This window comes from Fusarium keratoplasticum, chromosome 3, assembly GCF_025433545.1.
Source record: "Fusarium keratoplasticum isolate Fu6.1 chromosome 3, whole genome shotgun sequence".
Taxonomy (NCBI): domain Eukaryota; kingdom Fungi; phylum Ascomycota; class Sordariomycetes; order Hypocreales; family Nectriaceae; genus Fusarium; species Fusarium keratoplasticum.
This window is the reverse complement of record NC_070531.1, coordinates 533599-557390: the sequence shown is the minus strand read 5'-3', so window position 1 is coordinate 557390 and position 23792 is coordinate 533599. Positions and strand designations below refer to the sequence as shown.

The following is a 23792-nucleotide window of genomic DNA, read 5'->3' as shown; positions in this document are numbered from 1 at the left end:
TTGCAAGGACGAGAATCCATTTCATAAACTTTACAAGTATCTAGAATTTTTATTATTTAGGAAACATTCGGTGTAGATTAAGGTATACCTCCTCGAAATCGACGTGACTGACCTATGTAGAACCCCTATCATGATCGCAGCGGAGGTTTGAGCCAACTTTGTTACATTGAACCAACCTGGCTCGATCACTCGTTCGTTCTCACCGACTCCCTGTTATCGCCGTGGACTCATCGATGCAGTGTGTTCTAAATCATCAGGCCACTACAGGTCAAGCCTGGTCTTGTTTAAGAATGAAACGGGAGTGAAATAACAACTGGTGACTAAAGTAGTAAAAGCCAAGAGTACATCGTAATAGGGTCATCCCCTTAGCCAGAAGCATGATCCATAACCTTGCCCTTCCTACCCAGACAGAACAACTCGCCTATCTCGCGCCAGAAGCCGATTTGTGGCTCCATGATAGACGCCTCATGGGCATCAATCTCCGGGCGATCCCAGACCAGGTCCGCCTCATGAGGCTTGACAAACTTGGTTCCCTTGACAATCTTCCAGAATCCAAATGTCAAAAGCGCCAGAAGAAGAAAGGTATAGTTGATAAAGAAGCTGGAAACGCTCCAGGGCATAAATGTCTCGTAGCCGAAAGTGAGGATGACTATGGCCAAGAGTGCGGTGGCGGCGTAAGCCATGTAAGGCTGGCCCCAACCGCAGTACGGCAAGGTTCTGCGGTCAATACCTTGAGCTTTGAGAGCCCTGTAGAAGAAGATGTAGGTTATCGTCATTGTCAGGAAAGTGACGAGGCCAGCCGCAGTTGTGAGCGAAATGAGCCTATAAAGGCAGATTAGTCGTTGTTCCGTATCCCGTCTTGTTTGTAGTAAGTATTTGTGACAACATACCAGTTGTATACTTCAACAGTTGAACTACTGAGCTGCAAAAATGCAATAGCACAGAAGATGATTGTAAATCCGAGGCAGTAGAGAGGCACACCGCTCTTGGTGACCTTGAGCAGGAACTTGGGGGCAAATCCGCGCTCCGCCATGGCATAGAGGCCTCGAGAGGCAGCAAAGACGTAATTGTTTCCGGCCGAGATAATGCTAGTCAAGAGTAGGGCGTTGATCATACTCGGGAATGTTGAGATGCCTAGGTTGCTGGCGGCGATGACATATGGCGACCCAGCAGCAGAGTCCCCGGCATCAGAGGTTCCTTCCACGATGGCGACCAGCTTTGGGTCGTTGGCGGCAATGACGATGCCGATGCAGAGCGCCGATCCAACGAAGAAGAGAAAGAACCGGAGATACATGCTCTTGAAGGCGTTTTTGATTGTGTATCGTGGGTTCCTAGCCTCTCCGGCGATGGCGGAGATGGATTCAGGCCCGACAACGACAAATGCCGCGTTATAGAAGCAGGCTAGGAAGCCTCGGAATCTACCGACTGAGCCCGTGTCGCCGTATTCGAGGAATGAGCCCTGCTCATTTCAGTGATCAGCCAATATCCCACTGAGTGTTAGACAAGCCACCATCTCTCTCTCTTACCGGATTGTTCCAATACCGAAAGCCATATGCGTCGTGTCGAGGGTTTCCTCCCACCATGGTGACAAATGTGAAGAAGAAGACGGAGACAAGAAGAAGGACTTTGCCCAGGGACATCCAGAATTCGACTTCGCCAAACCAATTCACAGCCACGATGTTCAGGACGCTGCAAATCATTAGCATCAGGAAGGGAAAATTACGGGCCACGGCTAAGTAACATATGGCCCGGAGGCAACCCACGTGTAGAATACTATCATGACGCAGATGACAGCGGCAACTGGGATATCGTCACGCCAGAAACCCATCACCAGGCTCGCGCCGACAAGCTCAAACGGGAGCGTGAGGGCGAACCAGAAAAAATAGTTCCAGCCAACCATGAAACCGAATGCCTCGTCAACCCACTTGCCAGCGTGCTGGATGAGAGCTCCTGGCACAGGCATGAAAGTGACCATCTCGGCCGAGCAGTTAACCACCATACCCATGATGAGAGAGTATATGATGTATCCCAGCAAGAGGCTGCCCGGCCCACCTTGTGCGAGAGGCGTGCCTAGCGAGACAAAGACGGCCTGGCCGATGGTGCCGCCGATGGCAAAGAGCTGGATCTGCCGGTTGTTGAGTCGGCGCTGGAGCTGGGAACTGACAGGAACGGTGAAGCTTTGGCCGATGGGGTTGCTCGGTGAGCGGCGTAAACTGATATTTGCATCATCTTTTCCTGTCTTGGTTGCTCCACCGGTCTGGTGGGTAGCAGAGTCGGATTCCATGGATAATGACATTCCGATCAAGACGAGTGTCTCCTGGACGAGGTCTCCACAAAGAAGAAGGAATGACAAAGAAAGCAAGTCACTATGAATGTGGATAACTCAAAAACCGGCAAGGGCAACTCGGCCGTTTAATATGCGGATCCCCTCAAGGTGGTTCTATTTTATCACGACAAATCTCCAGCAAATTCCAATCGTGGCTCGGGGTTCGGAGCGAATTGTGGTGATAGCTCAAGGAGCCCTCGGAAATGCTAGACAAGAAAGGGGATAAACACATCCGGGGGCGAACCAACCACTGCCATTCGCCGGGCCGCTTTATCCTTATCTTGGCAAGATATATCGCGGCGAGTCACCTGCCCTTGTAGCGAGTCATGTTTATCGGCGCGAAGAGTCAGGGATGTGTTTATTCCCCATTTCGTCTAGCTTCTGCAAGGGCCCCTTGGGGTAAAGTGCGTCAGAAGCCAGGGGCCCTGGGCAGAACGTGGTTCTCCCCACAACTAGCTCAGAGCTATCGCGGCCCCAAGGGCATCAAGCCGACTCCTTATCAACTGTCACGATTACCCCGCCTTTCCTCTCTCCCGTCCTCCAGCTCCTTGGCAGTCACTCTCCTCTGTAATGTAGTCTGCCATCTTAAGCTATGGATTCCGTTGCGAGCACTATCGATCAAGAAGCAATTCCGGCTCCGGCAGACAAGGAAGTCGGCAAAGTCGCCCATCCTCAACATGATGTGGAGGTCAGCATGCATCGTATACTCTTTGATTCGCTGCCTCCGGAGCCACCACGTAAGCGGAGGAGAGGAGGAAAGATATATTCGGTAATAGACCTGTCGAATACTTGCAAATCATGCTGTGCAATCCTGACCATCAACTGTACAGGGTTGTGGCACGTGTCGCACACGCAAGATAAAGGTGAGTCAACATTTATGCATGCAGGCGTTGTGGTCCAAGACTGACTATGCTTACCCAGTGTGATGGACGTCGTCCTAGATGCTGCAATTGCGAAAGGTCCCGTCTTTACTTTTGCGATGGCTACGGGGATATGAATCACGCCGACGGCAGCCTTGTATGTGCTCAAGATGTGACCGATTCAGTGCTAAGCCGTCTCGAACGCTTGCCCAGTCCCTCACCGTTGGACAGACTCCAAGGCTCGTTTGCCGACGTCGGTACCATAGACACCGAGATTGCTTCCTGGGGGTCCTTTGGGGAGTATATAAATATCTTCAACAACCCTCACCCTTTACGTTTCGCTTCGGATAGCCCGGGCGAGGGCAGCGAGGGCTCAAACAATTCTTCCAACGATGACGGGCTTGGCCAGAGCCAAGACGAAGTAACCAGCCCCGATGTGGAACTTGGACCATCTTCGTCATTTGAGGCAGAAGTCACATCTGAAGCAACTCGCAAATTGCTGGATCATTATCGTACCCATGTATGCCAGCTAATGATGCCCACCTCAGCGCCCTCACACAACCCTTGGCTTCAACTTTACCTCCCACTAGCTGTCAAGAGCCCTTCTAGTTTGCCACAACAGATCCTCCTCTACGCCATTTTGGCCGTTGCTTCCTTCAATAGGTCCTACCTGGTGCCCTCGAGCAGGGTCCATGACTCGAAAAAGGGCCGGGAATATAACGAGCGTGCAGTCATGCTCCTGCGGTCAATATTTGACTCGGAAGATGCGTCAGCCGTGGTGGGGGAAGATAAAAATGCACGGCAGGCTTTGATGGCAGCGGCTTTGACCTTGACAACAGCAGAGGTTTGTCAGAGAGCCTTTTTGGATACTAAACCGTCTCTAATTCATCGGTGTAACACAGGTATTCAGCGGAGCAAGCCAGGGAGACGGCTATGAACATCTCCAGCTGTGCAAGCGCGTTATCCAGATCACTGGAGGAGTGAGCTGGTGGGTATCAGATCCCGCATGCCTCACTCTCCTGCAGATATTCCGCTGCCTGCATATCGTTGCGTCAACGTCGGGCCGACTGGAAGTCGTGGATCTCCAGCCACGAGGGTTGCAGTCGGTCATAATGCCTGCTCCAGTGGGAAACTATACGCTCGACATCACCTTTGGCGTCTCCATCAGGACTCTGCAGTGCTTGAACAAGATTATCGAGTTTTCTAAGTTGAAATCAACGCTTGGCCCTGATGCGCCCTGGCCTAACGACAAGATCTCGTCGCTCCTCGAGCTTGAAGACGAGCTCTTCGATCCTCTGGAGGCTCCTGAACTGCTCAAGGACCGCCACTCATTCCCTAACACCGACTCTCAGGGAGGCATGCCGGGATACATTGCCGACCTGATCACCGACAACCACGTCTTTGCGTTCCATTATAGCGCCGCCATATTCTTCCGTAGAGCCTTGTGCGATGGCTCTGCGCACATCACCCCTGCCGTGGGGAGTAGCTCAGAGCCCAAGACACGTCCAACGGGTCAATATTTGGTTTCAAAGGCGCTAGATCATCTTGAGAACATTGACGCATTATCACGCAACATCGCCGTAGCAAACACCCTGTGGCCCGGATTCATTGCGGCTGTGGAAGCGGTTGATACCGATTTGAGGCATCGCGCCTTGATCTGGCTTGAGCGCGCCAAGCGCCATGGCATTGGCAACATTCAACAGTCTACATCACTGGTGATGGAAATATGGAGAAGAGCGGATCGACAGCTTGGGCCCCAGGGGAATCTTGACGGGCTGGGGGTAGAGCTGGGAGGTGTGGATTGGAGGCAGGTCATGCGTGACAAGAACATGTACATCATGTTGACATGAAACTGTATTTCCTACGTAGTACTATGGGACGCTGGCTGAGCTCCTAGTATGGTTCTATATCCTTTCAATCTCACGACTTGTTCAAAGAGGCCGCCTTGCGACTTTGCAAAACGTTGCCAACAGCTTGCACCAGTATCTGGCCCAGACTTCGTATTTCCTCTTCGCTGGCGACAAATGGAGGGCAGAGCAGAACCGCGTCCACGGCGGGCGAGCAGAGGTAGACTGCTGCACCGAAGTTGAAAGACCGACGTGAGACTTCACCTGCCAGAGGACCACCGTAGAGCTCCTTCATATTACCAAAGTCGACTGTCCGGAAGAGTCCGAGCCCTCTCAGGTTGCCCCCATGCTGCCTCCACTCGTCCGGGAGTTCAGAGCTGACAACTTGGCCTAGGATTTCCCCCAGCTTTCTGCATTGGGAGACCAAGTCATCTCGGAATAGAATTGTCTGCACCGTGAGTGCGCCAGCACATGCCATCGGGTGGCCCTGAAAGGTGTGTCCGCTCAGGAAGGTAGTTGGCCCTCTCGAGTGCTTCTCAAAGACAGAAGCCACTCGCTCTCCTAGCAGGACAGCCGAAAGCGGTTGATAGCCAGCACCCAAGCCTTTCCCAGCGGTCTGAAGATCCGGGGCAACGTTTCCCAAGCTCTGCCATGCGTGGTAGCTCCCACATCGTCCCATTCCGCACATAACCTCATCGAAGATGGTCAGGATTCCGTATTTCTTGCAAAGCTGTGTCAGCTTCGGGAGATAGTTGGCAGTTGCGGGCACCGATCCGAGCGTTGCTCCCACCACCGGCTCGACAATCACGGCAGCCACCGTTGTAGGGCCCAGCTGCTTGAACTTGTCCTCGTATTCCAAGATGAGTTTGTTCTCGTACTCCTCCTCGCTCTGGCCCTTTCCATCGGCATCATAGAAGCAACGGCTGACATGGTGGAATATGGACGCTAGCACAGGCGAGAATGGTCCTCGTCTTGCTGGGTTGTTGCCAGCTGCGAGGGCACCAAGAGTGTTGCCGTGGTACGAGTGCACTCTGCCGATGAAGTTGACGCGCTGTGGCTCTCCGTGGTAGACGTGATACTGGCGAGCCAACTTGAGAGCAGACTCGACAGCTTCGGAGCCCGAGGTGAGGTAGAGGACTTTGCTGAACTGGTTGTCACTCTTTTCCAATATGAGACGGCCAAGCTCCTCAGCGGGGTCTGAAGTGAAGAAGGATGTATGGGCAAACGACAGTCTTTTGGCCTGATCGCAAATAGCCTGGATTACCTCTTGATTCCCATGTCCAAGGCAAGAGACGGCGGCACCACTACTACCGTCGAGAACTTTGCGACCATCCGAGGTCAGAAGATAGACACCCTCGCCGCCTGTGGCGGTGGGGTACGTCTTATCTAGAGAACGGTGGAGAAGCACCGAGTTCTGCGACGATGACATGTTGGGCTGGCTGTTGGCGGACAAGCGGTTTGATAGGCCGACAAGGATTAACTAACTGGCACTGCCGGTTATTATATCCACGATCCTTGACTAAATGGGCCCGCAAATCGAGGGGTCGAGATAGCGAGAATGTCATCTCGTAAAGGCGGCCCACACCACAATCAGTCGCCGAGTGACCCACGCTCGCTCCGAAGATTGCTGCATTATCGCTAGGTCACGCAACCGGTCGTAAGGTGCCGAACTTGGGGCTCGGCTGGCCCAAGAGCAGTGAGTGACAGGCAACGCGGGCGGAGAGAACCCCCATAGCGAGCAAAGTCTTGTGAGCTGCAGGATCACGATACTTTACAAGCGGTTTCGCAGGGAACCCAAAGGGTTTGACAATAGCAGCATTGGGCATTTTTCATTCGTGGCAAATCGACAATCTACTGCCTTTTTTCATTCGACTTGTTTTCATGCCTGTCGCATAAACGCATATGTCTAGAGCCATCCCTCCCTGCCCCTTGCTCCCTCGTTCACCAATTGCACGCCAGCTCTTATTCCTATTCTTATTTCACGAAATCCGAGTTCACCTTCTCATCTCAATTGTCTTCACCGAGAACTTCTGCAAGATGCTTCTGCAAGGTACGATCCCAAAGCTCCTTGTTCTTGTATTTCGACACGTCCTCGGTGAAGCTCCCTACACTCGTCTTTAGTGCCGCAGCAACCTCCCTATCCTTGGTAACCTCGATGATCGGCGTGACGTAGGTGCGAATGGTGAATAGCAGAGCTCTGGTCTTTGGAAGGCGCTGGAGGGTCTGCCGTTCAACACGGAGGTGAAGGTCCTCCAGCTTGGGAGGGTTCTCCAATTGCTCCAGGGTCAGATTGTGGTGCGGATGACGGTGGAACAGGTCTGAAGAGTCGTCAATCGCGTAGTTGAAGCGAGACACGGCCGATTCAACCTTCAATCGCTCGAAGAAGCGATCCATAGACTTGGCCAACTTGCTCTCATACTGGGGGACTTTGCCCGCGTGAATCTCCCAAAGGCTGAGTCCAATTCGCTCCTCGATTTTAAAACCCGCTATTCAGTCCGTTAGTCAAGTATAAGGGAACGGTACATATGATTCGCACCTGGAAAGCATACTCCTCCCGCTCTCAATGTCGTCTGGCCAGTCTTGGGATTGTTGTAGAGCAAGAAGAAGTCCTCTGTCGCGAGCAGGCCCATTACCTCGAGAGGATGATGAGTTTTCCATGTCGAGGCCTCCGGTCTTAGGTCCCAGACGTCGCCGGTCACGAGGTTCTCCACGACGTGAGGGCTCTGCAGCCGGAACATGGTGGGATATCGTCGAACAAGCGTATTCTTGACCAGCTCCAATGCCTCGAACAGCCCGTCGTCGCATCCAGGCAAATAAGCAAGTACTTCATCCCGGTTTTCCTGATACAAACGCTTTTTCAAGTGATACTTTTCGAGATATGTCTCATCCAGCTCGATCCAATTTTCGACATCGGTCTGTTTCAAGCCTGGACAGCAACGAGCCACGATTAGCCAAGAACAATGGATGTTACTGAATACCTGACAGCTGCCTTACCCATAGTAACATGATAGGGGCCATTTTTCCAAGGTCGATAAGGAAGCTGTTTTTGCGCACGCCAATCAAAGTCAGGCCTGATGGGCTTGATTCGTGCCACATCGATGAACGAGGGCTCAGCCTTGGTTACTAGATAGACATGCAGGTTAGCAGTCAGTTTTATGGCAAAGAGAGACTTTGAAACAAAACGTGCCTTTATCTCTCACAACCGCTGGCGTATTGCGTTTCTGTTTGCTGCCTGTCAAGATGGAGGCGAGCCATCGGCATGCGAATACAGCACAGAGCAGAAAGACTCCAAAGAGAGCCGCTGTACGCATATCTCGTAATGAATGTAGCTCGGCCTGCCTGTTGCTTTTCTTCCTTGCTGGAGAACTGGAGAAACTAGACAATCAGATGGTAAATGTCACGAAGAACAGGTGATGGCGGGAGTGATAAGCAGCAGAGCCAACTCCAGCTCTCCGCATATTACCTTAATGGGTGGCACCCTTGGCGCGGGACATAATACGCCGCAGTATCTTGGTGTTGGGAAAACTTTCCAAGTCCTAGAGCTGGTTCATCGGACCGAATTGCCGAATTCATGGACCTCGCGCCGAGAGTCCATCATCCATGGTCATGTTCGCGCCGAGCCGGGATCCATCCAAATCGGGAAAGATAGGCGCATTATCTAGAGCCTAATCTGAGCGAGGGATCGGGGTCATGATGGCTCGCCTCAAGGCCCACATGAGCGAACGGGTAGATTGTTGACAAGATTATCACGAATCTCGGGATCCGATACCAGGTCGGATATTATGAGCTGGAGGAAGTTGGGATGAAGTCATCACGGTGCTATGTTTTGCAGAGACTTGCGTGCCTTGAATCGACCAGACATAAGGGCCTTGTATTGCTCATGGAAGGGAAAGCAGGGCGTAGGGGTTAGAAATGGTATTCAGAGACTAATATGTACAAACCTATGCCTTCTCTCTAGAAATCAGTCCGGGAAGCTCTTTGCCATTATGACCAACGAGTTCTTCCAGAAACAGTAATTATACCCAAAAGACAAAAAGCCTATCACAGAAAACCTTGGTATTACTCTTCTCCGTATAGACTTTAATTGGACTTCTGTAATTGTCCTTAAACCAGGTTTATTACTATCTATTGCTACTCCTGATTTGATGGGTACAACACCGAATCAATGGTGGCAAAGCCTTCTTTGATTGTCCTGGAGGACACGAATCTCGTCAACAAACCCAAAGAACCGGCCTTGTCGTTGGTGCCACTGGCTCTGGAACCACCAAATGGCTGGTGACCTGGCATCGCGCCTGTGCACTGGTCGCTATTTCGGTAGTTAGTATGCATGCTCTGGGCAGATATGGTGTGGCAAACTTACTTGACATAAAAGTTACCAGCCGCAAATTGAAGCCCTTCAGTGGCTTCAACGATAGCTTGACGGTCCTTGGCAAAGACGGCACCCGAGAGTGCATATTCGGTGGTTTCGTCGATGAGCTCAAAGATCTTAGGACCAAAGTCGGTATCGTCGTACACATACAGACACAGGAAAGGCCCAAAGATCTCCTCGGTCATGAAGCGGGATTTGGGGTCGGACGTCTCGACCACTGTTGGTCGAATGTAGTAGCCGGTTGAGTCATCGTATGTGCCCCCAGCAAGGACCTTAATGTGTGAAGTATTCTTGGCGTCCTGGATGTACTTTGAGACGCGATCAAAGGCAGACTGGCTAATGACAGGTCCCATAAAGTCTGTAAACTTGTCGCCCATGGTGAGAGCTTCGGTTTCGCGGACAAGGATCTCCTTGAAGGATTCGGCTAACGATGCGGGCAAGTAGACGCGGGATAAGGCGCTGCACTTCTGTCCCTGGTACTCGAAAGCTGCACGAATAGATTTGAGTGCAGCATTCCTCACATCCGCAGATGGGTGGATGAGATGGAAGTTCTTTCCACCTGACAAGTGTCAGTACGCTGGCCAATGCCCATTTTTGTTTGAACGCACCTGTCTCGCCCACGATACGTGGGTATGACTTCCAAAAGTTCATCTTGGAGCCGATAGTGGTTGCAAGCTGTCGAAACACGGTCGTGCTGCCCGTGAAATGGAGGCCGCTAAAGTCGCGACTTTGAAAGATCTGGGCCGTCACCTGCTCGGCATCACCTGGCAGAAATTGGAGGACGCCGGCTGGAAGGCCAGCCTCGATCATGATGTGGTTGAACAGCCAACTAGAGTAGATAGCACCGGGACTGGGCTTCCAGATGACAACGTTTCCCGTGATGAGGGGAGCCAAGACAAGGTTGACGGCCAGGGCGGTGAAGTTGAACGGCGAGACAGCATAAACGAAGCCGTCTAGAGGACGGACTTCGCTCCGACTGTGACGGATTGGTCAGTTGACAGTTCCAACAAGCCAATGGAATAGGGGTTGATGACGTACTTCCACACATCGGGGGCGTTGAACGGAGGCTGAGCTTGGTAGAGCTTCTCCGCAAGGGATGGGAACATTGTGAGAAAGTCAATGGACTGTTGTGTGGCAAGTTAGTCCAGAACCCGAGTCACACGAGAGAATCCGCATACCTCGGCAGCACAGTCAATGCTGGCTTGGTAGGCATTTTTGCCCTGCCCATGCATAGTTGCTGCCATCATACGATACTGGTATGGTCCTCTGAGCAAAGCAACAGCCCGGTAGAAGATGGCAGCGCGATCGTGCAGAGACGTTTTGGACCACGTCTTCTTGGCCTCGAGTGCTCCTTGAATGGCATTGTCCACGAGCTCGGGAGTTGCGTGGGAATACTTTGCCACGGCGAGCTTGTGCTCGAAGGGGCTCTTCTGGGTGTGCTCTGCGACACCGACAACCTATCCTGGATTAGATTTTGTTCCATCATTTCAGCAAAGAGGTGAAAAGGCCGGATCTCACATCTTTACCGTTCACGTTAGGGTGGACTTCGAATGGCATCTCTTTCTTCATCGTGGCCATCTCCTCGACGAGTGAGGACCGCTCAGGGGTTCCTGGGCCATAAGCGATCTGGCGAGAGTTAGCGGCATGTCCCAACCCGGGCGAGCGACAAGGGGCCCTGTGGAAAGCACTTAGACGCGAAATGTCACTTACAATAGGCTCATTTCGCAGAGGGGGCAAAGCGAAGGCGCCCAAAACGGAGCTGCTACCTAACAAAGCCATTGTGAAAAAGGGAGAATGAGGGAACAAAGTATGTCAGGTGCTAGCAGTTCAGAAGATGCATCTTGCAAGATTAATATTTATCCCGACGACACGTCTCTACACAAGTTGATAAAGCGCTAGAAATGTTCGGCGCGAAGATAAGTGGGTTGGCACAGCGAATCGGTTCTCTGCCACATTCGGCTCTTGATGTCCCATCTTCGCGGGGTGGGCTTTTCTGTTTCACTCGCGCCTGTCGTAGATGGTTTCCTGATTCAAGAAATGATAGCCGACATGGACAACGCCGCGCCCGGCCTGGCGATACAAAGGGTCGATATGCTCGTTGACCGTGCTTCTCCCTGGACCCTTCGGGCCCTTGTCCGGACCCCGGAGGTCCGCAACCATATTCGGCGCCATGTGGGGCCGTTCAATTTCTTGGAGTGTGCGTCGGAAGATGCAGGGTAGTAGAACATGGGATCTGGTTGAAGGACTAATCATCCCTGGATGGAGAGTTGACGTTGCGAAGGGAGTTTAAGGCTTAAGGGAGTCAACCGTTTAGCTAGAACTATAGTAAGAAGACAGCCGTTGTATAGACGACTTTTTTTTCGCGTTTGTTAGAGCAGCCAGCTGTCAAAGACCCCTTCTAACCCAGACGGCCAACATTTGGAATTGTATTATCGTGGTTCACGACAGGTGATGTCTAACTGGGTAATAATAACTAGGGAGGCTGCAGAACTAGATATTACTGATCGTGATACCTAGAGTAGAAATGGCTCCTTTATTTTTCTAGTGAGCCTCCATGTGGTTTTCCTCACATTTACATATTATCACATCACGTACGACATGTTTATTGAGCACTTTATACAGTTCGTCCATCCTCACTGGGCAGTTCAGCTTCCAGCCGGCCTGAACTACCGCGTTGCTGTTGACTCGCTGGCGTCTCTTAACCTACTAGCACGGAGTGCATCACTGCTCTGCGAAATTATTGACTATAAGCCCTCGTGGCCCTGGCACACTATGAGATCCTTCTCCACTTGTGTCATCATGTTTGAGTCGTTGGTGACGCTGTGGTGTTTCTGATGAGACTTTTTGCTCCTCGTCTAGAGCCATTACCGCGATGGCCTCTGGAGGTTGTGGCGCGGAACCGTCTCCAACTTGGCAACAGATTCACGGTGTTAAATGTGCGCGACGTAGAAAACAAGGGGAAGAGGGTTGGAGTTTGGTTTTGACTGGTAAATAAGCATCTCTTTCCTTGCAAGCGAGTCGTGTCGAGTATATTTCCGAGATGGCATTCTCTTGCTCGAGATGGTTATATGTTGGCCAGTCAAATAACGCTTAGCCTACTTTCCTTGGATCATGGGATAGGCACAATACTGAATAATATGTCGAAACACTTTATTAACGACTGTGGGCGATCTATTATATGGCGCGTTTTCACATTCAGGCCTCACATCTTTCATGATTTGCCTGTCTCGTCCAGTTGAACGGCGAGCACCCAGTGACATAGAATCTTATCACGTATCATTTATCCGGCAACCCTGCCTAACCGAAGACGGGATACGGACATGATCGCCAGGCGCGGCAGATGAAGCACGTCTTCCTGGGCGAGGGAATTACCGGGACGTAACATCGAGGAGCGGTCAATCATTGATCACAGACTTGGCGCAACCCTCCGGCGTCTCCCACGACCATCAATAAATCCGCTCTGGACCTTCGTGCTTGAGCGGAAAGCCAGGATTGGTCCGAACCCGACCGTGTGAGTGGAACCACGTGCGTTGTAGCTCGGCTTTAATACGACCACCAACGCTAGTTCAACGACACCAACCGCACACATGATCAAGATAGCACATGAAGGAAGCTATATCTCGAATTTTCGCTTGTCTCGTTTTCTGTTCTCCTTGCGGCTTTTTCTTTCTTTTCCTTAACCTCGTGGTATTGTCTTTTGCTGTTCACGCTGCACATCAGCATGAAAGTCGCCGAAATGTTGTGTGGCAAAGGCCACGAGAACGACACAGAATACCAGCCACTTCGATCATCAAGCCCAGAACCATGGCAGGCAGAGGTTGAACCAACGAGGCGCAAGTCCCGAGTTTCTGGGGTTAGAAAGGTGTGGAAGAATTTGGGGTGGACGGTCGTGATAGTCACGGGGTTGGTCGGGTAAGTTCAGCCTTCTTCCTCACTTCCACGACACCTGACATCCTCCGTAGCGTGACCTTTTCTCTCGTGGTGTTTGGAATCGAGCGCTACTTTGTACACGCCTACGAGTCTTCTGGTCTTTCACTAGCCGATCCTTTCGAGGATACCGAAAATTCGACAGAGAGCGCCACACGATGGGTTAAGCGACTGTCCCCCCACGTCTCACCCGCCATGGTCCACTCGCATAACGACTACTTGCGACCTCGTCCCTTGTTTTCAGCTCTATCAGTGGGATGCGTGAGCGTCGAAGCAGATGTCTGGCGCAGCAAAGATGGAAACGAGCTATTGGTCGGACACCACTGGTGGGACTTGACACCAAAGAGGACGCTCCGCTCTCTTTACATCGATCCTCTCTTGCAGATCCTGGACTCGATAAACGCTGAGCGCTCACGAGTCATTCCAGACTCCAATAGGCACCCTGCTGGTGTCTTTGCAAATTATCCGAATAGGACACTGATCCTGTTCATCGATGTCAAGGACGATCCTGTAACGACTTGGCCATTGGTTCTCGAGCAGCTGCAGCCTCTCCGAGAGCGAAACTACTTGTCCCGACACGACAAGATTTTCTCACCAGTCACGAATCAGACTTTCCAGTATGGCCCTATTACTGTAGTCGGTACTGGAAACATTGCCAAGCGCCGTGACGTGAACGTCGGTGCGGACCCGGAACGGTGGCGCCAGTACCATGACGTCTTTCTCGACGCATCTCTTGATTTGCTGAGTCGTCCTGGATATTGCGAGAGAAACGACACTTATTGCTTGGACGTCCAAGAAAACGAATTTTACACCGCCTCGGTGTCTTTGTGGAGGGCTATCGGAACCCTCATGTTCGGTTTCAGCGCCTCCCAACTCAAAACCGTGCGAAGCCAGATCCAGAATGCAAAGCGGCTGAATCTTATGTCGCGGTACTGGGAGCTACCTGGCTGGCCAATCTCGTACCGCAACTATGTCTGGAAGATTCTCGCTCGGGAAGGGATTGATCTTCTGAACGCCGATGATATCGTCAGTGCGGCGACGAGACACTGGAGTTCGAATGCTGTCAGCGAGACTGTCTGGATGTGTGGTGTTGGCTCATTCCTGGCTGGCTTTTCTATTACTCTGATTTTTCTTGGGAGGAGAATGATTTGGCGCGAGTTGTCTTTGAGATAGATGGAGCTTTGGACCCTTTTTGATATACCCCTAGAATAGCACCTACGCGTTAAAGATACCATGTTTATCCTATGCATTTGCTTCGTAATCGATACAGAAAAAACTTGGGTGATGTGAAACACACTGCACCTAATGCCATTCAGGCGTTTACAACCGACACCTACTCTAACAGCAGCCACACGAAACATAGAGTACACTAGTTACCCGAGACGAACCCCGAGTGAAATATTAGACATGGTAAGTTGCCGCTTGGGGATCTACACATGCGCCGCCGGTGGCACTATGAGCCAGATTATATCACCCTTGGTATTATATTGTAGGTGCCTGCTAGCTAACAACCTCTCCCCAACTCTGCCAACTCCAAACCACAAAATGTCCTTACCTCATTCTGTATGAAAAAAAACAAAAAAAACCTCTTCTCTCTTGCTGGGTACTAGCTAGAAATCAACAGCTCCTATGACTCCAGCCCACCCGTGAATCGGAAATTTGACAACTTCCACCCTGCAAACCATAACAACTCTATCTTCCATGTCATGTAAGCTACGCCTAAGCCAGCAATGACTGGAATTTCCGCATCATCATGAAAAGACCCGGACAAGTTTTGTGAACTTTGTCCAAATTCCCTGCCCCTGAGATGGTTCATTCGGTGCTACAGAACGGGCACGTGGCTTCGCTCTGACAGTGCCTCCAGTGGGTTCCCTAGGAAACGATCCAGGGATCGGTTCATAAGACGAAATGATCTTCACCGGAGCTGACGGCCCCTCTCCAAGATTTTCATTGCGTCGTTCGCCAGTCCGAGTCTGGGTTCTCTGTCGTCGACGATGGAAGTGCGCCCCTCCTGACACATTGCAGGACCGTTCTCGATATGTAGACTCAGCCGCCCTCTCCTGAATGTTGACAATGTTTCGGAGGTCGTCTCCGAAATGAGGTAGGCCGTATAGGCTTTCGACCAGCTGCGCCACACCCGTATCATCCAGGAGTTTGGACTCGTCGCCCTGCCTCATGGCCTTTTCCAGTACTTCCACCCTTTGAAGATATTCAGCTTTCTCCTTCTCAAGTTTGCCACGACGTTGGTTTGATCCCCCGACCTTGATCTTCTGTCTCTCCTGGTCGATGAGCATGTCGATGTACTCGATGGTAGCGTCGTTGTAGGGCGTGATGGCGTGTCTCTTGAGGAAGAAGCCAAATTGGATAGCTGCTTCTTGGACTTGTCGGTGCTCAAGCTTGAACTCCTCAATGGCCTCCTTCTTCATCCGGATTGCTTCCTCTCTGAGCTGGATATTATCGGCGTTCTTGATGAGATCTCTGTCTGTGGCCGCATCTCGGTGTTGATAAGTCGTCGGCACATACTTGTAGTAGATGTGCATATGGTCCATCCAAGAGTGGCCACATTTGCACATGCCAGCTAGACCCATCGCGGCGCAATTTTGCAATTCAGGGTGACCCTTTTTGTTGCGATCGACGCTCTTTAGGTAGCAGCCTTCGTGGCAAACCGTCTTGTAGATGGTTGTGGCAGTCTCCATTTTGCCTTCGAAGTCGGTGCGAATCTCGACACAATCGTCGTGCGTACAGACTGTTTGCGGTTTGTCCACTTTTTCCGAAGTTAGAGTCTCCTTTTGGACGAAGAGGCGCTGCTGAAGTTGTTGCCGCGTGAGTTCAAAGTCCCGAAGCTCCTTGATAGCATCATTGTTGACATCGATGCTCGCTCTGATCTTCTCGGCAATGAATGTCATAGGCTCTGTCAGTCGGTGAATCGTGTTACGAGTTTCGTTGAGGTTAATGGTGCTGCGCACTTGATGGGGAGTGATGCCTTGACAGTGCTTAACGAGCCGCTCACACTCTCCGACCGAGTATTCCCAGCTGCGACGGTTGTCTTCCAAGTGGCCAATGTCAATGCCCTTCTTTTTGGCGGCAAGGTATCGAAAGCTTTCCGAGTCGAAGCAGTAAACGTTGTTCTCGAATAAACCCATGCTGACGTCCTTGTACTCGGACAGGAGGGCATTCAAGGGCTTGAAGGTGTCGCCAGGCTTGTAATTGGAGCCACGGGTGTTTGTGAATCCAAACACAATGTTGTTGGCCGCGTTGCGATGCAGGTGTGTCAATAGCTGTTTGATGCAGAATCGGAACATGACGGTCAATCGAGCGGCATTTGGCTTCAAGAGTATGAGAACTCCGTGAAGGTTGTTGTAAGTCCGCAAGACTGTCAAGATGTCGTTCATGTTGGAGTTGTCCTGATCAACACCACGGGTGTCTCCAATTCCAGGCGTATCGATAAGGCGGACACGCGTCTTGCCGATATTGACGGTATACACCTCGGTCGACTGCGTGGCTGATTGACCTCCAGAACCATCCTTTTCCGACTCACTAGAGCCAAGCTTGATTTCCGTCTCGACAAATCTGCCGTCAACGGCGGTTTGTGTCTGAAAGGAACAAGGAATGACACATTTCAGGTCTTCAGCGTTCAATGCCTCGTCGATTGATTCGTATGAGAGGTAGTTGATGAATGCGTTGATCCATGTCGATTTCCCAACTCCTGTCTCGCCCAGGATCAAGATGTTGAGATCCTCGAACGGCTCGAGCGCCTTGAGTTTTCGAAGAAGCTCAGGACGGCTATACTTTTCCCAGTGTGAGCCGTGTTTTGGATCGTTGCACTGGAACTCCCACTTGTGGTAGACACTCGCTCCGCAGTCGCAGTACAGCAATTCATCGACAACACCGTACTCGACTGCTGACTGGCAAGAGCCACAGATCCAGTTGCATTGCAGCTTCTGGTCGCAGCTGTGGCGTGGACAGGGAATCTTGACGGCTCTTCTGTCGAGAGGTTTGCCGTTCACGGAGGGATCTAGCGCGTCTTCGGCAACGCGCATCACACAGTTGGCGGCCAAGACCTTGCGTTTCTCTACAAGGTCTTCACTGATGACTCGTCCTCTTCGCAAGTGCGAGATGTAGGGCTTCTCCAGGGAAGTGCCGTGAGAGTCATGGTCAACCGCGCCCTGATCGACAGCGATAGCGAGTTTGTGGTGAGACTGATCTTTCAGAATGTCTAGGAATGCTGCAAGATTCTCCTCCCATACGTCGGAATGATGACGGACATGTTCGTTGAAGTAAAAGACAAACGCGTCGTCATACTGATTCCCGTGCAACAAGGAGGATACCGACGGGCCCTCGTAGCCGACGAGGTATGCTCCCTCGCGCATGAGAAGATCTTGGAAATCCATCTTCTCTTCGTATGCCATGGAGGACAGAATGTTGTGAGGCGAGTCATCTCCAATGAATGCTGTGAGCCGATTCCAAAGTTGCTGCTCACTCGCCTCGCCGCTTCGAGCTGCCTTGACTAGGCTCGCGAAGTCAGCCTCTGGGATGACTTCCAAGGTTTTACTCCTGGCAAGAAGTTGTGCAATGAAGTCAATATGTTCAGGCGGAACACAGGCTTGATGAGTCTGTAGTCGAGCAAAATAGTCGCTGAGTCGTTGGATTGCGTCCTGGATGTCGTCAAATAGCTGCACACATCTTTGGGCGCAGTCAGCCCCCAGCTGATGGTAGGTGAAGTTGGCCTTGATGTCAAGTATCCGAAGCACGGCGAGCAGAGAGAGCGGCATTAGGGCGTAAACCAGTGGCTGGCCCTTCCCGTCACCAGCTCTGGCGATATTGCCGGGCATGTTCTCGATGAGATCCTGGGCGTCGGCAAAGTTGGTCAGGAAGGGAACTTTAGCGAGGTCGTCTCCGAAGACGCTCAGTTCGACAGAGGTTTCAGAATGGGTATAGGTCTCATCTTCGACTCGTGACAGTCCTGCTGTCTTGAGCAAAGACATCTGTGCCTCTAGGTTGCTAGAAACCTGGCTTCTGTCTTTGGAGGGATCAAGTTGTTGCTTAGCGGTGAACACGTAGCGGGCACCCCAGTGAATACCAGTGACGATGTGAGTAGCGGCATCGGCGTCCAAACGGTTGAGTGCGACGCATCCTTTGATGCCAGTGGCAGTAAGATTAAGTTTCTCTTCTACAGTGATGAAATCGTAGTGTAGAGAAGACTGCACAGCATGGTTCGTGTCGCGCTTGTCGGACAAGTAGAGGCCGGAACCCTCAACCTTGGCAAGTCCAGCTAGGACGCTGACGGCCAGCTCGCCATCGATGCCACATGCATCGAACTTCTCCGCGAAGGTGTCCCCATTGACCACTTTGGCCTCGGGCGATTGGTGCTGGGTGATCTCCACGGCATCGGGAGGAAGAGGTTCATCGAATAGGGACAATGGGAGGAAGGTGTCGCTGCGAGCATCGTAGAGACTCCCTAGGGCGGAAACTTGTCCGAGAGCCGGACGTTTGAGGATAGGAGACGCCATTTTGTCGATGAGATATAGAGTTCCTGGTGGGGAGATGCGGAAGTTGCTTTGAGGGGAGGCAGAAGTGGATGATCAAGTATGAGGATATGCAGATGATGAATCAACACAGATGCCACAAGTGAAGATAAAAGATGTGAGTGAATACAGAGGAAGAGAACTAAAGCAAGCAAAATACAATGCAAGTGCGGTAGATGGTGAAACTGAAGACAAACAATGAGATTGAGGGTAGGTGAAGGGAATGCAGGAGAGTGAAGCGATTGCAGGTAACAAGATGAACTCGACTTACCTTAATATGAAGGTGCCAACTCCAAGGTGTGAAGGCAGGCTCTTACGCGACCCTCCTTTGGGGATACCGCCTTCCTATTTTGCAAGCGAGCTGAAACTTTGAGACACAGCCACAGGATGCAGTTTCATCAGATGGCCAACACCAACAGGCCTACAGTTTGCTAACTATAGTGTTAATTAACTTTGAGTTGTTGGTTCAACTTACACAAATATGCATGTTGGTTGCTAGCTTCCTACACCTGAAACGATGCGGGCGGGAAGCAGCTTACCAAACGGGCTTAGTCCCCGGGCTGTGAAGCCTCCGTATCATTTTTCGTCCCAAAAGGGGATCCGCTGTGGCAGTGCAAACATCCGGGCTTCATGTGGTAACTACGCCTGTTTCAATTTTGAGCAGCGGAATCATGGCAATATGTTGCCATTGGGAATGTAACGAGGTTGAATTACTTGAACGGGGCGTCTGGGACATGACGAGCGTATAGGGGTAAAATGATCCAGGAAATGTAGGAGACCCTATAGTGGGGGGAAGGAAATAGACATAAAGTGGATGCTGTACCGTTATCGGTGTAGGCTTGATGGCGGCCCATGATGTCGGCGTCGGACCACGGCTGTCCTTCACCTCGGCCTTGACGGCGCCTAAGGTTTGTTACTATCAATTACCTACAGATTCACCACGTTACGGCCAACTTGGTTACATTTATGCCAAAGTCTAGCCGAGGCGAGCGTGGCGGTGGAGGCGCCGGAAAGCATGGTATTTCGCCCCCAAACGCACCTCATGATGCACGAAAAACGTTGATCACCATTGTTCTATTAGCCACCCGCCCACCCGTCCAAAGACATCTAAGAAATATCCTTGGAAAGGTTTCACATTTATGCAGTCGAGGTCACCTCAAGGGTGACCTTTAACCCCACGCGGCTCACACAGACTCAAGTGCCAAAATCCATTCATGAGAAGGGGCAATCACTCGTCGACTTTTGGCTGAGAAGTCCAGGTGCCTCAGCCAAAACTCTTGGAGTTCGGGGGAGGCTAGTTGCAATGAAGAGACTATAGGAGATACAACCAGGGAGAGGAAGGAAAGGGAATTCGACAACGCACAGAAAAACAAAAGAGCGGAAGGAAAATGTAACTGTGTCGGCATTATGACTAGGATCATCCTCCCGCCTCTCTTCTAACTTTGCCAAAATACTGTCCCAGTTCATTCTTGAACTCCCTGAGGAGTCTACTCGTTTTGTGGCTGGCTTTGTTGATTGGGCCAGCTAAGATCCCTTGATCCCGTTTGCGCCTCCAAAACTTGGGGGACTTGTACTCAAATTCTTCCAGCAGTTCAAGCACCTCTTGACACCACTTTGCTTCCTCTGGGTCATTGCCCATCGACTCTAGATCGGCTACGGCCTCGAGCATCTGCTTGCCGTGGGCCGTCTTGTACCAGTGCGGACTCGTCTCTAAGATGAACCGGATGATCTCGAGTCTGCCCGTCCCGTAGGAAGACCTGGATGGGGCGGGATTAAACGGGAAAACGGGTTGTGTACCAAGGCCGTGCCTGAATATGGTGTTCTCTAGGATGGAAATTCTGCCTTTCTTTGGGATGAGGAGGGAGGGCTCGTCCTTTATTTTTCTTTTGACGTAGTCGACGAAGCCGGCGCTGGCTGTGAATCCGACGAAGCAGTTTTCGGCCCCGGAATGTCCCCCGGTTTGCTGCGCGAGCCAATGCCTGGTTGACCATCCTTCCGGTGTTGAGTCTTTTGACCGGGCTGCCAAATCCCATTCAGGAAAACTTCGGCCTTGGGCAGCTATGTCGTATCCTAGCTTATTAACGTCGTCCGTGGCTTGGATGAGCCGGACGCTGAGCTGGCTTATCCTGTCTGCGGTGACAGCGTGGTAGAGCCCGGTTATGCATTCGAACAGAATCCGGACTAATTCAAGTGGGCCGAACGCTGTTGTAAGACCGCGTGCCTTCATCACTGTCTGGTACTGAATATGGGCTTCTAGTAAGTTGAGGCTTGGCTCAAAGTCTGGTGGTGCTTTGGAGCAGATTTCGGCTCTCGTTGGGCCGTCTTTTACCCAATCTGCCGCTGACCGATGAAGGAATTGCACTCTGTCCTGTACCAGCTCGCATATGCCTCTCGTGTGGCCGTCGAGAACTCGCTTCATGACGTTGTGGATTCCCGCATTGGTGATGGCTTGCAGGTTGGGGTTGTCCTCGGTGGCAAGCCACATGACTGCCTTGCAGGGTTCCAATGAAACGCCGCAGATCTGTAAGATCTTAGACGACCGAGAATGTCTCTCGGCTGGGATGGATAGCCATATCGCATTGTACAGGCCGACGATGTCACTGGGGATCTCGGCGAGCTTTCGTTTCAGGTCGGCTAAGGATGGATTGTCAATCAGGGTTAAGAGGAGATTGCGAACTACGAGGTTGACCCAGAGGAACACGCCCTGAGCCTTTTCGATGATCTCCTTGATTATCGACGTTGCGTCATCTTGAAAGACTTCCTTAACCTCTTGGAACGCAATGCTTTTGTCGAACTCTGTGCGGACAAATCGCTCAATGTCCCTCTTCGAGAGATTCTGCATTGTTAAAGAGGGTTCTCTCCCGAATGCATCCGCAAATACGTTCCAGGGGCGACTTGAGACGCATATCTTGATGCCATATTGTGTTGCCGTATGACGTATCCAGCTGATTAGGAGACCGGGAGATGCTTCACACTCTTTGAACTCATCGAGGCCGTCGATGAAGAAGGCTAATCGAAATTCTTGTCCGTGGAATGAGCATAGAATATCAAATGACTCCTTCAACTCCTTCCAGGTCCACCTTGGAGGAATGGTTTCGCCTCCCAGTAAATTGTATAGTGCCCATCGACGAGGTGCCACAGCAGGGATGAGGTCTGGTCTGCCTTGCAAGCACTGGTGAAGAAGTGTCCGAAGGAGGCCTTCTCGTGACGTTTCCATCTCTGAACCTGGGTTCCAGAAGAAGAAGCTGGCCTTCAAACAGGGGAGATCTTCCGCGTATTCCTGAAGGTGAGATTGCAGCTCTGGATTCTCAATGATGTACTTCATCAGCGTGGATTTGCCGGAACCGGGCTTTCCAGTGATCCAGTAGATTTCTTGATCCCTTTGCTCCAGCCACGTTGGGAAGCTTGGCCACTCCAGCTGCTCGCCATTCTCGTCCGTCTCTGAATCCCGAAAGATCCAGCTGCAGGTGCTGGCATATGCTTCAGGAATGGCCTCTTTTCTGGAGTTGAGCTCCCGAAACGAGAGACTTCTCAAGATCTTTATCGGTATGGGGAGGCCAGCGGCGTGGGTATGAGGGGCTGAGTGGAAGTCCATGAACAGGTTTCCCTCGTAATGGGCTGCCCATGACTTCCAGTCTATCCCCCAGAGGATTTCAACGAGATCGGTGTGCCTAGGGATGAAGTCGCTTGAGTTGCCCAGTGCTGTTATCTGTGCGAGCTCCCTGGCGAACTGGTGAGCGTTGTCGTCGCGGCCGTCGAGCTGGTTGGTGATATGATCTAGTCGGTCCTTCAACTCAATGTGTCTCTGGCCATCTTGTTTTGATTCCGACCTATGATTGTATTAGGTAGATGCTCGAATTGTGTGTGAAAGTCTTACAAGACGGAAATAATGGCTGCGAAGGTAATTTGCGAACGAAGTTCTATCAATTCTTCCCTCAAAGACTCAATCTCGCCCTTATTCCACACTGCCTTGAGGGCAGATGCGAAACTATTGGCGGCTATACTGATTCTGCCATTTCCAGACCGATTTGCCTGCAAATCGTGAATGGCCGAATGTAGCTTGTTGCTGGCTTGGACACATCGCGCCGAGAGGTTCTGCAGAGTCCTGTCCGAGGCAGAGGCTGCACTGGACGTTGCTGGAAGGCGATCTTGAAGTTGCTTCCCGAGGCCGCTCAGCTCTTCCGACAGGGTTGACAACCCCACTTCGCGCGCAGTGTGACCAGACGCCGACTGGTAGATTTCGTAGGTGCTGGAGAGGAGGCGAGTGCCAAAGTCGACGATGCCGATGATGGCGGATGCCGTCTGAAGGGCGGTTATGGGATCCATGATGGACTAAAATTAGGATAAAACAATGGGAAGAGTGGCATGATTCAGCCGTTGGGCGGTAAACAGTAGAGGATTAAAAGCGCAGCCTGGTGAGGCTGATGAGCCAAGCCCGCCACATGAACAGGGGTTGTGCAGCTCAGCCCCTTCAACGTAGAGAAAGGCATATTTGAAGGCTGAATTCATGGCTTGAGCACAATGGCTCTGGTTGCTGTGCTGAGAATGAAGTGGACGTTGTCCCATAATGAAACCAAGATCGTACTAGGCTGGGATGCTAGGGGGTCTAAAGCACACCAGATTCCACACTAGGGAGGTCTCACCAATGGCTCCTGTAAAGAAATAGGTAAGATCTATTAACCCAAGACTTGAAAATGTTCGCAACGTTCTTGTTGGCGGCAGAGCGACTCTGAGGTAGGTGGCAAAACACCAAAAAGTGAATCCTGTGTAACACAGGTGGCTGGATATCTCTCCCGCCGGGAATTGAACCCGGGTCTCAAGCGTGACAAGCTTGCATACTGACCACTATACTACGGAAGATTGCCAAGTGTTGATGCACTTGGTGTAGTGGGGGATGTTGGCGCATGTCTCAATTTGAGAGATATATACCCATCGCAA

At 51.6% G+C, this 23792-nt stretch overlaps 7 protein-coding genes and 1 pseudogene across 8 annotated transcripts, besides 1 other annotated feature; 2 read left to right on the top strand and 6 right to left on the bottom strand.

Annotated features, from left to right (window-relative positions):
* Nucleotides 1-365: 365 nt before the first annotated feature.
* On the bottom strand, nucleotides 366-2296 carry NCS57_00355000 (AA-permease domain-containing protein; the record flags this gene model as incomplete). The annotated part of the gene is made up of 4 exons (XM_053053540.1): nucleotides 366-822; nucleotides 891-1459; nucleotides 1527-1689; nucleotides 1764-2296. 4 exons carry the CDS (start codon nucleotides 2294-2296, stop codon nucleotides 366-368), a joined length of 1722 nt encoding a protein of 573 aa, XP_052915700.1.
* Nucleotides 2297-4298: 2002 nt separating this feature from the next.
* NCS57_00354900 (uncharacterized protein) lies at nucleotides 4299-5036 on the top strand (the record flags this gene model as incomplete). Its single annotated transcript, XM_053053539.1, has 1 exon — nucleotides 4299-5036. The coding sequence occupies one exon, from the start codon at nucleotides 4299-4301 to the stop codon at nucleotides 5034-5036; it is 738 nt and encodes a 245-aa protein (XP_052915699.1).
* Nucleotides 5037-5106: 70 nt separating this feature from the next.
* NCS57_00354800 (uncharacterized protein) lies at nucleotides 5107-6462 on the bottom strand (the record flags this gene model as incomplete). Its single annotated transcript, XM_053053538.1, has 1 exon — nucleotides 5107-6462. One exon carries the CDS (start codon nucleotides 6460-6462, stop codon nucleotides 5107-5109), a length of 1356 nt encoding a protein of 451 aa, XP_052915698.1.
* Nucleotides 6463-7040: 578 nt separating this feature from the next.
* Nucleotides 7041-8154, bottom strand: NCS57_00354700 (annotated as a pseudogene). Its single transcript has 3 exons — nucleotides 8028-8154; nucleotides 7570-7959; nucleotides 7041-7519 (listed from the first exon to the last, which is right to left on the bottom strand).
* Nucleotides 7041-8154: a sequence feature.
* Nucleotides 8155-9164: 1010 nt separating this feature from the next.
* NCS57_00354600 (Multifunctional fusion protein) lies at nucleotides 9165-11181 on the bottom strand (the record flags this gene model as incomplete). The annotated part of the gene is made up of 7 exons (XM_053053537.1): nucleotides 9165-9339; nucleotides 9394-9961; nucleotides 10011-10378; nucleotides 10441-10526; nucleotides 10581-10859; nucleotides 10921-11028; nucleotides 11113-11181. 7 exons carry the CDS (start codon nucleotides 11179-11181, stop codon nucleotides 9165-9167), a joined length of 1653 nt encoding a protein of 550 aa, XP_052915697.1.
* Nucleotides 11182-13123: 1942 nt separating this feature from the next.
* NCS57_00354500 (uncharacterized protein) lies at nucleotides 13124-14502 on the top strand (the record flags this gene model as incomplete). The annotated part of the gene is made up of 2 exons (XM_053053536.1): nucleotides 13124-13314; nucleotides 13365-14502. The coding sequence occupies 2 exons, from the start codon at nucleotides 13124-13126 to the stop codon at nucleotides 14500-14502; spliced, it is 1329 nt and encodes a 442-aa protein (XP_052915696.1).
* Nucleotides 14503-15080: 578 nt separating this feature from the next.
* Nucleotides 15081-18839, bottom strand: NCS57_00354400 (G domain-containing protein; the record flags this gene model as incomplete). The annotated part of the gene is made up of 1 exon (XM_053053535.1): nucleotides 15081-18839. The coding sequence occupies one exon, from the start codon at nucleotides 18837-18839 to the stop codon at nucleotides 15081-15083; it is 3759 nt and encodes a 1252-aa protein (XP_052915695.1).
* A 1432-nt stretch (nucleotides 18840-20271) lies between these two features.
* Nucleotides 20272-23180, bottom strand: NCS57_00354300 (NACHT domain-containing protein; the record flags this gene model as incomplete). Its single annotated transcript, XM_053053534.1, has 2 exons — nucleotides 20272-22684; nucleotides 22732-23180. 2 exons carry the CDS (start codon nucleotides 23178-23180, stop codon nucleotides 20272-20274), a joined length of 2862 nt encoding a protein of 953 aa, XP_052915694.1.
* Between the last annotated feature and the right edge of the window lie 612 nt (nucleotides 23181-23792).